This window comes from Xiphophorus maculatus, chromosome 4 (genome assembly GCF_002775205.1).
Source record: "Xiphophorus maculatus strain JP 163 A chromosome 4, X_maculatus-5.0-male, whole genome shotgun sequence".
In the NCBI taxonomy this organism is placed as follows: domain Eukaryota; kingdom Metazoa; phylum Chordata; class Actinopteri; order Cyprinodontiformes; family Poeciliidae; genus Xiphophorus; species Xiphophorus maculatus.
Window position 1 is genome coordinate 1,710,293 of NC_036446.1, and position 15,319 is coordinate 1,725,611.

The following is a 15,319-nucleotide window of genomic DNA, read 5'->3' on the forward strand; positions in this document are numbered from 1 at the left end:
AGTCACATCACCAGAGCGGAGTCCAGACGGTCAGGCGTTCTGGTGGAGAGGCAGAAGAAAGGACCATTAACGCAGCGACATGTTGACGTGTTTAAGTCTGATGAAGATCAGTGGGATGGATTTCCACTTATTCTATAAATATTGATGCTGTCTGGTCGTTGTGGACTCACCAGTTAGATGATGATCAAATCTTCATCATCAGACCTTTAGATCCTCCTCATCTTCTGGAATCTGACAGTCTGAGTCAGTATTGTCCAATTCATCAACTTTTTGTTACTTTTATGTTTCCAACCTCCTTCAGAACATGAAACGTTCCCAGAGGTGTGAGATGAAGAGACTTTTAATCATTTCTGCTGCCAGATGTTCCCACTAAACCCTTAATGCTGCATCAGCAAGCAGGCGCCTGCAAACACCGTGGAGATGCTCTGATTCTCCCACCTCACACAGAAGTTTTAGATTCATCTTAGCTTTTAAGATCATTTTAATAATTTTGTGGAACTCACGACCTGCCATTCATTATAATATTGAATGATTTAACACCACTGATAACGGCGGGTCAGTAAAATATTTGAGTCAGAGTATTTAGTTTAGGACTGATTCCAGACTCCTGGAGCCTGTCCGGTTTCTGGGTGAGGTGAAAATATTTCACAACAAGCTGGACGTCTGTGAAGATCTGCTGACAGAAACCAGGCTGCAAAAACCGGAGATGTCAGGAGTCTCAGTGTCTGTCACACCGCGGTTCTGGTGTGAGTTTTACTCCTCAGACTGGGTGGATTTTAACGCCTCAGTCACTGATCTGGCCAGGAAGTGGAGCCGGTAAAAAAACAGATAAAGTTCTGAATGGCCTGTTTGGAAAACTCGGCCAGCTGAACTAACCCTAACCCTAACCCTAACCCTAACTAACCCTAACCCTACCCCAGGTTTTAGATGTTTAGTAACATCAGAGTAAGAACTGCTGCCAGTTTGTTTCTGCAGCTCAGAGGTCCAGAACCGGCCCCACTCAGGTGCCAGCAGGCGGCAAATGGACTGAACAGCAGGTGGTCTTAATGCTGCTCAAGGCAGCGACTGTAAAAACATGAATGACTCTCAGGTGAAACTACTGCCAGTAAAAGCACTTCTGTCCTTTTTCAGACATTTTGCTGCAGATCTGCTGCTGTGTTTGGGATCATGGTTCTGCTGATGACCCAGCTGCAGCTTTTGGACTCATTTTGGAGATCTATCTTGGTGGCAATATTAACACAGACCTGACACAACTCACCAGTTTTTATAGAGCTGATGATCAGTTGGAGTTTATTTCATTAGCTCCATCTGGCCGCTGCTTTCCCCTTTAAGCTAAACTACAGATTTATTATATTAGCTACATTCTTGAAAAAATTACTACCAGAGGTGAAAATTAGCGCTCTCTAGTGGCTAAACTTTGGTAACGCGTGCACAGGGCGGGTTTGTAATAGAATGTAATTCTCTCAACTGACCTGTCGGGGGCAGTAATGCTCCTGATTAACCGTTCCTGTCATATTTCAGCGAAGAAAAAAAACTTCAAGCTCGATTTCTTTACAGAGCCGTTTAACGGCCACAGCGTGGAAATATTTTCACGAGAAAGTTTCTCATTATAACAAGAATTATGACAATAGACCCTTTTCACATGACGTCACACAACTTCCGTTTTGGCTCGAAGCTGTGTATCCTTAGTTCCGGTGTACATAGTAAGTAATGATAAAGTTGTCTATTTCATATATATATATATATATATATATATATATATATATATATATATATATATATATATATATATATATATATATATAGAGAGAGAGAGAGAGAGAGAGAGAGAGAGATGTATAAATCTGACAGCATATGTTGATCAGACAGATCACCGGAGCATGGAGTTTACACAGTCTCTAAAACATTTGCCTAAAATAAGATTTGAAGATATATCACGATTTGCAAACCAGTTCTCTCTGACAAAAAAATCTAAATTAGACAAAGGCTACAAATTCTTCACCGAACAATACCTGTTTGACTATGAAGGTAGGTATTTTTGTTTTGCGTAACCGTTAGCTTAGCATTAGTGAATTTTGTTAGCTAACTACGTGACATAACTGTTCCTTAACCAGACCTTTTTACTGTTTTTGAACTATAACGTTTTAGGCTCTAATCTTGATCAGATTATTAAATTATAGACTGGAGTTGCCACTCATCCCATAAAATAGGGATTTGTTTGTTATAAGCAGAGATGTCCGGTGCCGCCGCTGCTTTGTAATGTCTTTAATCGGACCACTTTTTCGGTAACGAATAATCTAACGAGTTCGTATTTCAAATCCAGTAATCAGATTAAAGTTATTTATCCAAATCATTGCACATTAATATTTTCTTGTGTATTTATTTTTATTCCTTCTTTGCGTCTTTGGGAGAGACTCTGTGACAGTTAGCAGTGACAGAAACATGAACAGTGCATGGAGATGCGCATTTTGTTGCTGGAAAAACAGAAATATCGTCAAGCCCAACTGTTATTTGTGGCTTTTGTCTTGTTTTTATTTTCCATTAATACAGAAAACGAACCTCTAAACGTTACATCACTGACAGGCGGCGGTGTATATGTTTCCTAACTGTGGCTAAAGCTGCTGCTAGCTGGTTTACTCATGATCGGAAGCTGGTTCCTTTGAATACAGTTGGAGAATGGTAAATTGACAATGACTGATAACGGTTATCTAACACGTAAACACCGTTTTATAAAACACAGAAAGTGAACCTCTAAACGTTACAGCGCTGACAGAGAGTATATTTTTCCTAAATGTGGCTAAAGCTGCTGCTAGGTGGTTTACTCTCCGATCGGAGGCTGTTTATTTTATACACAGATAGAGAATGGTGAATTTACAATGATTAGTAACAGCTATCTAACACTTAAATGCTGTTATTATTAAACTTACCTTTTATTATATCCTTAAGATTATGAGAATGCGGGAAGTTTTCAGCTTGGTTCCCAAGGCAAAATCACACCGGAAGTAAAGATACCCAGTTTTGAGTTATGGCGGCCATTGTCTGACGTCACTGTGAAAAGGGTCTATTATGACAAGAATGTTATGTAGTTTTAATGAGGAATGAGATTTAAAACTTGTCTCGATACGAGAAATGTTCCTGTTTTAACGAGTTTTGTTTCTTGTAATAATAAGAAACTTTCTTTATTATGGGATGGAGAAATACAGTTAATTTAAATGTTTCTGTAATTTTTGACTCAAAGAGAGAGAAATTGTAAGCTAGCGTTAGCCTGCCGTTTCTTCCAGCTGCAAAGATCCTCAGCAGAGTGAGATGCGCGTTTACTGCGATTTTTTATCTTTAGTCCCGTAGAAAAGAAACTTTGTGTTTTATGTAGTTTAACAAGCGAAAATGTCAAAATATTATCATTTTTTGAAAAAGAAAGAAACATTTTTGTTATTGATGAGTGACATAACCACAATACTATTCTAGCACTTCTCCATATGGTGTCATGTAGTTTGAATTTTAAACTCATATCCTTGTAATAGACGATCTCTGGGTTGTTTTTATTTCTAGATAACTGATGAGTGGGTTGTTAAGAATTTTTTTAAAATATATATATTGATCCAAATTTTTACAGAACTGGAAAAACTAATCCAAAATGTTTTTAAATAAAATTAAATGTAACTTTGTTACATATTTTTCTTTTTATTTCCCTGCTGCTTTTTTGCCCTTACCAGGTTGATGGGAATACAGGCGATGTTTCTTTAAGGCCATTGCTGACTACTTTCCAGCCTGGCGTTGTGCTAACACACACCTGTTTGCTCCAGAGCAGCAGCCTGACTGAACTGCTGCTGTTCAATCCTGTGGAAACAGAAAAGATGAGTGTTGGTTTCAGTCACTGAAACTTTCTCTCTTTAGTGTAAATTTTACTTCAGACTTTGGAGAATTTGATGTTTTATGAATGAAATGAACAAACTGCAGGCTGTTGGCTTCATTTATTCTGTAGTAGATCTGGATATTTACCTGTACAGCAGCATTTTTTTGTTTTTCTCTCTGTTTTCTGTTAACTGAGTGAATTTGGACTGTTTAGCCACACAGCGAGTGGTTCAGTTTTGTCGGGTTTTTTTCCTGCCAGCCTGAAGGAGACGATGTGAGAACTGAAATGATTTCTGTTTTCTGTCGCTGCAACAAGCAGCTTTCCTTGTTTCTGGTTGTCCAGGCGTGACCAGCTGGTCCCTGTAACACATTAGTGTTAAACTAAAGTGTCAGACTTTAAGCAGCAGATCAGCGGTGGGTACAGCTGAACCAACTGGGGTTAAAGTGTGAATTTCTGCTTCGGCTGCCTCCAAACAACATGGCTGTAAAACCCTGCAGGCCCACTTTGTCTGATTAAAGTGATGTAACGGAAAGATGCTGCGTGTCGGCTTTCATCAGAGGCTCTGGCTGCAGGTCCGGAGGTTTTTTACTCTCAGCTCAGCGCTCTGCTGCAGGCTTCAATGTTTTTTACTCATTTTGTGTGTTTCTGTCTGCAGGTGGAGCGGGAGATCGCCATCCTGAAACTCATCGAGCATCCTCACGTCCTGAAGCTGCACGACGTCTACGAAAACAAGAAATACCTGTAAGCTGCTTTTTGAAGGTCCATTTCAGCTTCTAGGTCTGGTTTTCTACTTCTGTGAAAACTGAGATTAGATTTTCTGGCTGGAAAAATAAAATCAAAAGGTTTGAGAGGAACCGTTCCTGACCAGGGAGAACATGCAGAGAGACTCCAGGCTGGGATTCAAACGAGATTATCACCTGAGTTCTGTCTGGATTAAAGTTTTCCTTAAACAACAAAGAGAAAAAGCATCATAACATCATAACATTATGATAACTTTGCAGTCAGAGATTGAAGTTTTAATACATTAATGCTCGATGCATCTGCTAACTTATCGGTTCTGGTCCAGTAAGTAAAACTGGGCTGATATTAACAACCGATGTTCATTTCCATCTTGTTGTTTCTGCTGGTTGGGAGGAGTTTGGTCATGTGACAGAAGCTGCGTTTCCATTGACCATAAAGTTGCGCAAATTGTAATTACAAAATAAAATTTGCTTTATGGAAATATGTCAATTTCAGGGTAAAAAATAGCTTTTCGATTGAAAAGTTTTTGTGTTTGGATGAGGAGATTTTTCAGCCGCATGGATCCACTGACCTCTGTGGGCAATCTGCTCCTTCCTATAGCTTTGCTTCATATATGTATATATCTATATATATATAGATATATACATATATATATCTATATATATATATATATATATATATATATATATATATATATATATATATATATATATATATATTCAGTCTGCAAAGAGAAGCTCCTGCAGCAGTCACTCACTCCGTCATGGTTTGATCAGATCTTGGTATCTGCCCACATTAAGCCGTTCATATCGGCTCAAAACCAGTTAAAGGTAGAATAAACTAGAAAGTAACTGAATGCAAGAAAATATATTTACCCTTTTTTTAAAATTAATTTTAATTCATCAAACTGAGGTTTTCACACTCAGAAACTCTTTCAGGCATGGTGGTGGCAGCATCATGACATTTTCCACCTGCTTCTTATTTTTTAGAATGATTGCTGCTGAAGAACCGTTGAGATAATCGCTTAGTATATTTCATGCCTCTAAGTGATAAAAGAGTCAGGAAGTAAAGTTCAAAGGTCAATGCTTGCTACTGAATGTTAAGTAATAAAGTAATTGAGCAGCTAATGTCTGGTTTCTTTAATAGAGACAAGAGGATCAGGTTGTTCTCTTGTTTTCTCATTAGGCCTGAATTGTTTCTCCATCAGTCCGACCTGCAGCAGCTGCAGCTTTTCCTTCCTTTATTGTTCGCATTAATCTGCTGCGAGTCGCAGCCGCGCTCTAGCGGCGACGCTTAACGCGCCGCTCAATAATTGATAAAGCCGCCGGCGTCAGATGGAGCCGGAATTTGTTTTCCTAATGTTGCGAGGACGGCGACGGACGGTCATCATGGATGCAAACAGAAAATCCCGCCTCACAAATCACAGCCGGCCGTGTTTCTAATTTAAACGGCTCTGACGGCGAAACGCTCCGGCGGATCCCTTAATCTGCTAATAAATCAGGCGGCGAGGACGGCGAGGACGGCGAGGCCGCGCGGCGATCAGGGATGTTCCTGAGATAAATCAGTCCTGGAGATGGATGAAACATTTTACAGCACAAACACGCAAAGCTGCAGATTTACTTCATACATCAACGTAAGGTTATAGCCGAACACGCTGTAGTTTACGACTGGATTAAATGATTAATGTCTCCTTCAGCAGGATGGAAGATGAAACAAAAGATTTCTGTTAAATCTGCGCTGACAGGAAACCATCTGGAGATGAATTATGAATCCAAATATTTGTCTTCTTCTGCTAGAAAAATGCTAAAACTGATTGAATTTCTTTAAAGTTCAGATAAGGATAAAACTCTGAGATCCAGAAACATAAAACAAAACCAGATTCTTCTGCTTATGTCAATTTATTGATGCAACATGAAACAGCAAAGTAAAAGTCTAACAGCCAAGAAGGATCAAATAAAAACAGTTAAATAATGTTTTATTTATAAACATTAACATTTCTCTGACAGTGATTGGTTCAACCAGGTGAAAATCAGTCCATCTGATAGCAGCAACGGTCTAGTCAAAGTCCTTTTATAAATCTAAAACTTTGGGAAAGATTTTACATTTTTTAGTATTTCCTGATAAATGAAACCGTAGATCTGACAGAGTGTGTTTGGATTCACCGTGACGGTGTGCTGACCTCTGACCTCTGCAGGTACCTGGTGCTGGAACACGTGTCCGGCGGGGAGCTGTTCGACTACCTGGTGAAGAAAGGCCGGCTGACGCCCAAAGAGGCCCGGAAGTTCTTCAGACAGATCATCTCAGCGCTGGACTTCTGCCACAGCCACTCCATCTGGTCCGTACTCTCACTGCGGTTCTGCTCCCGGTCCGATTCAGTTCTGCTCCCGGTCCGATTCAGTCTGCGGGTTCAGAACCAGCCTGCTGTCCTGCTGTTCTGCTGTTCTGCGGCCCGGACCAACAGAACCCGACTCGTCTCTGGGCTTTAGTTTAGAAGTGCAGAATATTCTCAGAATAATGTTGAGACGGTTCCTGAAGCGTTTGCTCCGTTTTCGGCGGTTTCGTCTCCTCGTCAGCCGTTGCCGGGGGCGACGGTAGAGGCGGCTCCTCTTGATCTCCTCTCATCTCCCTGAAACCTTTAGTTCCTCTGGCTGCAGCATCTGAAGTGCAACTGCACATCAAAGGCGCTCGGCGTTGGACGTCAAGTGTTTGGCTTTGAACGACTCGATTTCTTTCGCTCTGTGTGTTTTTACTGGATGAACCACAGAGGGAAAATCCTCAGCTGCAGGTTTTAACAAATGTTAGCTGTTTATGACCAAAAGCAGAAGTTGATTGTAAATGTTTGCAAAGAAAACTTTACGATTTCAAGGAAATGTTTCACTTTGGGCTAAATGACAAAAACTGTCAGTCTGTTTAATTCATCTGAAGCTGTAAGATCAGAAACTCAGTAAACACAAAATGTGACTTGAATGTGGAGATTTTACACCCAAAGATCTTCTTCACAGTTTAAACAGAAAATATCCACCTTAAATATCCACCTTAAATAAGGATTCAGGTTGGCCAGGAAAAGCCTCCATGGTTTGTTTAGCGCTTTATTGTTTTTGATAACTTTGAAAACATTTAGCTCCCTTAGCTTTCCCTCAATTTAAGACGCTAAATTGATTTGCAAACATTCAGTTGAATAAAGTTTGACATTTGTGTTGAAGTTTTGGTGACGAATGAAACTGATTCTGTCTCTCTGTCCCCTGTCTCTCTGTCTCTCTGTCCCCTGTCTCTCTGTCCCCTGTCTCTCCATCCCCCTGTCCCCTGTCTCTCTGTCTCTCTGTCCCCTGCAGCCACAGAGATCTGAAGCCAGAGAACTTGTTGTTGGATGAGAAGAACAACATCAGAATAGCGGACTTCGGCATGGCGTCTCTGCAGGTCGGGGACAGTCTGCTGGAGACCAGCTGTGGGTGAGCATCAACCTGCTGCCTCATTATTTTCCTTGTTTGAGTGGGACCTGTTCAGTGTTGACTGAACGGAGCAGCCGACCTGATGTGAGTGTTTGGGGTTTTCTGAGAGCACTGCAGAATATTAGCGGTTCCGACCCGTTCGGCCAGAGTCAGGCGTGTGGAACGGCTAAATCCACGTCGCTCCTAAACGCATCACGGAGCGCGGGAGATTGCAGCGTCGGAGGCTGAGCAGAAACTGTCGTTATCATGTAAGCAGCAGCTTCTGATGCGAAGGTTTCCTACCTGCTGCTCGGTTCTGAGGGTCCGGCTGAAACCGAACCGCATGCAGGAAGAACTGAACAGGTTTCTGGAAACTCCTGACCCGAAATAAACATCATGAGTTCATGCAGAGAAAAACATCTAGCTAAATGTGTTTAATCAAAACATTTCATTTATTTAAAAAATGGATTTAGTTTATTTATTTTTACTATATTTGTTTGAGAAATGATCTATTGAGGAGGAGATGCAAAGAGAAATGCTGAGACCTATCAGACTAGCATTCCAGCAGGGATTTAAAAGCTCTTCCTGGTGTGTGTGTTAGCATTGAGGCAGATAAACTTTATCACCCAAATGTTTCCATCAGTCTGTTGAGCAGCTGCTGTTTAAAACAAAGCTTTGGTGGATGGAAGCAGCTGAAAGTCTCAGTTTTCTCCACACAATCAAGCCTCGTTTTACCTGATGGAAAATAATTCAGAGCACAAAAAAGTCTGAACTTAGCTGCAGTAACATGTTTGGCATCAAAACGTTACGTTATGCTAACGCTGCATGTGGAGGGAAAGTCAGAATACTGAAGTCCAAATCTCTGCTGCAGCTGATCATTGTATGTAAAATCATGTAAGAGCGACGTTTAAAGGGAGAGCTGATTAATTTATTTACTACAAGGATCAGCAGCAGACTTCAAAATTAAAAACTAATTTCTTACCAGGGTAAATTCAGCCTGATGCCTGCAGTCACTCCTCGATTTTGGTGAAAAAATGATCAGATTTCAATCATTTGTCTCAGAAAACTGAACGATGCTCTTTCATCGCCCGTTTGTGGAACTTAATCTCTCGTAGTCTGAGTTTGGCCACTAGAGGGTCTCAGTGAGTCAGAACAGTGAATCTCTGGTTAATTATCTGCTGTTTAAACTGGTTTCTTGTCATCAGCTGCTGTAAAGTCGGATTTCTGGTCAGTTTGTAGAACCAGAAGCTGTAGATCAGCAGCAGCCATGTTTGTTTTCCTCCTGCAGCGACTGAAACTTTCTCAGATCAGAACCAGCCAGACGTCTCCTGCTCCACGCTCCGACGGGTTCGGGTCAGATCGACTCCACCAAGCGGCGTTAATGAAACCCAAACGAGCGGAGTCTGGCAGGAAGCTGTGATCGACGGCGCTCGGCGTGTTGTGACGTGTCCGAGTTCTGCCGGTCGACCCGCTTCACTTCCAGCTACATAATTAGGAATGTCATCAGCGGAGATGAAGTGTGTGTGTTTACACACTGCTGGGGGAACCGGGCTCTCCGCTTCGCTGGTTCTGATGAGGACCAGACGGAGGTTCTGCAGAACCGACCTGTCAGAAAAATACATGTTCATGTTATTTGTTACATTTAAGTTGAAATATTTATTAGCAGATGAATTGTTTCAGATCTGCTGCAGGATCTGTTACACACTGAAAAAACACCAAATCTAACCGAGATTAATTCACTGCAACCAAACATTTTCCCCGTGGCAAAAATGAAATAATCTGCCAGGGGAATGAGAGATTTTTATCAATATTAAGGAATTATTTATTTAAAACAAGATCCTATATCTTGATGAAAAGTTATTTTTAAGTTAACTCAGTTTTGCTTTAAGTGAACTAAAATATTTGTAGCAGCAACTTGACCAAAATTACTTGCTAATATTTTGTGTTTTTGCAGTGCAGGTTGATTGGTCGTCTCGTTTTATTTCCACTTTTCAAGCAGTTTTTCAAAATGTGAAGTAATGAATGTTTCTCACTGCCTGCAAATTAAACCACAGCAACGTTTCCCAACAGCAGGCAGGAAAAAACTTGAATCTGACTTTCTTCCTGTAGAATCACAACTGCAAGATATTAAATATGGAAATCCTCTTTTCCTTCAAAGTTTTTACATTTTTATAAAATGAACTATAAATGAAGCACCTCAGTTATGGCCGGATTTACTGAAGGATCTCACACAAGCTGAGAAGATTCAACTGATCAGAGTCTGATTAAAACTCTTTAAATGCATCTAAATGATTGATTTATGTTGAATTATTGATTGGAAACTTTTCCTGTTTATTCCTGTAGGGTCACTTTTTATTGAATAACATGTAAAAATTTACTTTTTATTTTTATCTTTATGTAAACTGACCCCAGGCATTAATAAGGAGCTGGATTCAGGGCTGCTGGTTTAAATCTGCTTCAGATCAACACCAGAATCCACCAGGAAAGAAAAACTGTTTTGTTTCTGTTTTTCTGTCTCGGTTTCTTCGTCTTCTCGCCGTTTTCTGTTTTTCTGTCTCGCTGGCTTTGTGTGACCGGGTTTCTTTCGGAGCATCTCCTCCAGACTAACGTCCGGTTTGCTCTGCTTTCAGATCTCCGCACTACGCCTGCCCGGAGGTCATCAGGGTGAGTGCTTTCTGCTTTCTCCTTTCTGTTCAGTAAGAGCTGCTCTTCCATCTCCGCTCTCTGCACTCTTCCTCCTCCTCTTCATCACGTCGCCTCCGAACTCAAATGCACTTTCTTTGTATTTCATCTTCTGAAACCTGTTAGAGTTTTAGTCCGTATTTCTGCTTAATGCATCTGAACCTCCATAACCTCTGCTGAGCTTTCAGTTAGTTTGACGTCAGTTTTCCATCTTTTTGCTGCAAAATCATTTTAATTTCTGAAATAATAACTGATGAACTTCATGTCTGAGTTCTGGTTGAATCTTTCATCGCTGCGTTTTGTCTTCATTCAGGGAGAGAAATACGACGGGAGGAAAGCAGACGCATGGAGCTGCGGAGTCATCCTGTTTGCACTTTTAGTGGTGAGTAACCCTGCAGCTGCTGCAGCATTACAGCACCTGCAGCATCTGCAGCATCACATGCAAACAGGCTGATGACTGGAACACAAAACTTTATCAGATTCTATTATTTTATTTTAAAGGAAGATGAGACTTTTCACCATCAGCGGCTCCTTAACTGAGAAAAAGTGAAGATAAAGAGCTAAAGAGTAACTACGGCAACCAAAACGAGACATAAAACCTCTACAGATTTAATGGGAACTACAAATTTCATCAGTTTAAATTTTCTTACAATCAGTTTATTCTGTTGGTTAAATTTCTGAGTATGTTTATTAGTTAGGTTCTGTAGCAAAAAACATCAAAAACTGAAATGACCACAGAAAAATAAACGTGTTTAATATTTTTATTAATATTGTAAAAATATCAACAAGTTTTAAATAATGACACATAAATTATGCAAAATGTTGCAGGATTTACTTTATTCATTTAATTTATTCCTGCTCATGAAATATAGAAAAAATAAAATAGTTCACCATAGAAGTTAAATATTAGAAATAAAATCTTTTATTTTCTGTTAAAATTTATGCAATTTTTGATTACTTATAAATTATTATAACAAGGTGAAAGAATATTTCTGGATGATGAGAAGCAAAATAAAAAATGAAAACATGATGCAGTAAAAATAAAATAAAATACAAACACTGAAGCAGGAATATTTTCTGTTATTGAAAAGTAAATTAATGTCAGGAGATTTTTCCTCTGGGAAGGAAAAACAAACTTTTCTATCTAAAAGAGTCAAAACCACAATCTGCTTTACAATTATATTTCCTTATTATTTTAATTAGTGCTAAAAATGAAGTTTATGACGTTAAACAACCAGGACTTTACCAAAGTTACCATGGTTACCCTTCTTCTTCCTGCAGCATCAGATTTCTCTCAGGTTTCCGTCTGAGCTGCTTTTAGTCCTGGAGATTAAAACCGATGAAAACAGAAGATTTCAGGTTTTAAACGAAGTTTTTTCAGATTAAATGAATCGAAGCTGCTGCAGAAATAATTCAGAAAACTGTGAGCTTCACTTTCCATCCAGACGGTGAGGAAGAGGAGGAAGAGGAGCTTCCCAAACGTCTTCCAACCTCTGGCGCTGCAAAACGCGACAGTGATGAGTGAGTCGCCACGGCAACGACTTGATTGCTGTTTGTTCGCTGTGTGAAGCGAAGCGTGGCGGCGTCTTGATTAAGGCGGAGCGGGAAGATGAATGTCCCGGCCCGCGTTGTTGTGACAACTCGTTGCCGTGTCGACGGCCATCTGGTGATGAAGCCGTCCTCCTCGCCTTGGACGGCTTCATCACTGCCATCGGGCCCACTTCCTGTCTGACGGGCCCACTTCCTGTCTGACGGACCCACTTCCTGTCTGACGGGCCCACTTCCTGTCTGACGGGCCCACCGGTTCTGTCAGCCAGGAACAAGTCCACGAACCGAGACAGAAAATGTTTCAAAGTGATGCCAGTTCTTCAGAACCCGAAGCCGTTCGGTTCTGAGAGATGAGACCACAGCACGGCGGTGGCAGCATCATGCTGATGGGAGATAAATCCAGAACAGTCCTGGAGGAAACCAGGACCTCTACTGGGATGGTTCAGATCAGGGGTGTCCAACGTGTGGGTCGGGGGCCATTTGCGGCCCTCTGAGTGATTTTGTTTGGCCCTTAATTACAATTAAAAAAACGGCTCAAACCTGATTTTCCAGCTCATGTTGGAGTTTTAAAATATTTCTAGATGAAATGAGAATATAGAGAAAAACAACACAGAATTTGAAACCTTTGAAAGTGGACAATGTGCCGAACATGTTTATGCATTAATTCAGAAAAGACCTGATGGTTTTGGTTAAATAGAGCTGATAATGTTACCTAATCCTAAAGTCTGCAGCTTTGTGTTCCTGCTGGTTAAGATTCAGATATTTGATTTCTCACCATCATCATCATCATCATCATGGCCTCTTCCTCTCAGGGCGCGCTGCCGTTCGACGACGACAACCTGAGGAACCTCCTGGAGAAGGTGAAGCTGGGAGTTTTCCACATGCCGCACTTCATCCCTCCGGACTGCCAGAACCTCCTGCGGGGGATGATCGAGGTGGACGCCGCCAAGCGTCTGACGGTACGCCGCCGACCGAAGAGCCACGCGTTAGAAAACGGGCAAATATTGTGAAATGATCTCAGACGAGTGTTTCCTGTCCTGTGGTTCCTCCTGCAGTTAGAGCAGATCCAGAAACACACCTGGTACCTGTAAGTACAAACCTGCTGGTCTCACCTGTGAGTGTTTCTCATTATGAGAGCTGAAAAGGATAAAACGCAGCAGCGGATGATGATGATCAAAGCTGTTTTTTTCCTTTCGAAGAAGTGCGTCCATTAGTCAGGAAGGAGAGCAGCTCCTCTGATCTTAATGGATTCACTGTTTCTGGTTCAGAAAAGCAGAAAATGTTGCTGATCAGAGGAAAACATCGACTCTCTGCGCAGAGTTTCTGCTGCTGCTCTAATTTACTAAGATGTGACTCCAAAATGGCTGCCACCAAAATATATTCAGCACTTTGGATGTTTTTCCATTTTCACTGCGTTTAAAATTCAGTCCTGATCAACAGTTTGTCAGGCGAAAGGAGATAAAATCAGATCCGTTTCTTTCCTTCTGCTTGTTTTTCCTCCAGTAATTTTATTCCAAGCAAGAAACAAAAAAAACAAACAGTAGAAGAAATAAACATAAATGCAGTATCTAAGGATATTATGGAACATGTAAATTATTATGCCTTGGTGTTAGCGTGACTAGCTAACGTAGCCCACCAGTGGTAAAATATATAAATGATAATCTGGGATTATGTTGACCTTTGTCCTGGTTGATCAGTGACTGATGGCTAACTGTGGCGTTAGCTAATGTCGGTTCTGTATTCATATTTAACTCCACCTTTTAGTTCCCACAATCCTCTGCTGCTCCTCAGCAGCTCTGCCGTTTGTGTTGCAGGGCTGGAAAAAACGAGCCGGAGCCGGAGCAGCCGGTTCCCAGGAAGGTGTCCATCAGGACGCTGGGCGCGCCGGAGGAGATCGACCCGGACGTCCTGGAGAGCATGCACTCCCTGGGCTGCTTCAGGGACAAGGACAAGCTGACCAAAGACCTGCTGTCTGAGGAGTGAGTGAGACCACCGACCGACCGACCGCCGTGGTGCAGCGGCTCTGCACCGCCAGGCGCTCAGATCCCTCTTCTCTCCTCAGTGACAACCAGGAGAAGATGATCTACTTCCTGCTGCTGGACCGGAAGGAGAGATACCCGAGCCAGGAGGACCAGAACTTGCCGCCGCGCAACGAGATCGGTACGTCCCTGCTGCTCCCTCAGCCGCCTGCTGGGGTTCAGGCAACCAGAGTACAAGGAAATATTTAAGTTTCTATTTCAGCTTCTGGTTACAGTTGTGGGAAAAATTAAAATCTTGTTGTAACAGAAGCAGGAAACAAATAAAATATAATTTCTTCCACCATAGTTTACTTCACACTTGATGCTGGCTGCTGGAAAACACAAGAGTTTAGTTGTTGACTCCAGAAACCACTTACTGCATTCTGGTTGGTTGTGCAGGAGGCTCCACTTCTGCTTTTCAAAAATGTACGGTTGTATAATTGAGCATCTGTTTGCAGCCGTTTTCAGGTGCGAGTGTAAACGTTGAGTTTGGGGGCGTGGCTTGTTTGGATTTAAAGTGACAGGCCCCTAAAACAGTTGAAGATGGGCAGAACTGATCAGACTGAAATCTCTAATAACATGTTTGTATCTCCTATAGACCCGTCCACCTGCTCAAGGAAGTGTAATGGGTGACCTTTAACCTTTGGGTCCTGAACTGTTGATCTTGTCGTCCCGTCTCAGCAGATCCTCCCAGGAAGCGCGTTGACTCGCCCATGCTGAGCCGCCACGGCAAGCGGCGACCAGAGAGGAAGTCCATGGAGGTTCTGACCGTCACAGAGGGCGGGTCGCCCGTCCCGGTGCGGCGAGCCATCGACATGGCAACCCATGGTCAGAGGTGAGGAGCGGCGGCATGCGCATGGTCCGACTTGTCTCTGGGTCAGATCAGATGTTTAAGGGATCATTTGGATCCACTGGGATCATTTTGATGTATTTGAACAGTTCATGAGAACCAGGAAGCGACTCTGAACTGCAGTTTAATAAATGATCCGCTGCGTCGGCCCTGACGTACGGCCCGGTCTCAGCGGGTTTGGTTCTGGTGCAGCGTGCCG

At 41.9% G+C, this 15,319-nt stretch overlaps 1 protein-coding gene across 8 annotated transcripts in view; it reads left to right on the forward strand.

Annotated features, from left to right (window-relative positions):
* Window positions 1-15,319, forward strand: part of LOC102229383 (serine/threonine-protein kinase BRSK2-like) — a 94,854-nt gene that overhangs the window by 60,522 nt on the left and 19,013 nt on the right. For 6 of the 8 annotated variants that reach the window (XM_023332330.1, XM_023332331.1, XM_023332332.1 and 3 more), the window contains exons 3-12: window positions 4,509-4,594; window positions 6,789-6,929; window positions 7,927-8,043; window positions 10,653-10,686; window positions 11,018-11,086; window positions 13,065-13,211; window positions 13,308-13,339; window positions 14,067-14,231; window positions 14,315-14,412; window positions 14,952-15,105. In XM_023332330.1, the coding sequence (XP_023188098.1) occupies window positions 4,509-4,594; window positions 6,789-6,929; window positions 7,927-8,043; window positions 10,653-10,686; window positions 11,018-11,086; window positions 13,065-13,211; window positions 13,308-13,339; window positions 14,067-14,231; window positions 14,315-14,412; window positions 14,952-15,105 (1,043 nt within the window). The remainder of the gene's footprint in view (window positions 1-4,508; window positions 4,595-6,788; window positions 6,930-7,926; window positions 8,044-10,652; window positions 10,687-11,017; window positions 11,087-13,064; window positions 13,212-13,307; window positions 13,340-14,066; window positions 14,232-14,314; window positions 14,413-14,951; window positions 15,106-15,319) is intronic. The other 2 variants (XM_023332329.1, XM_023332334.1) reach the window with 1 other exon arrangement.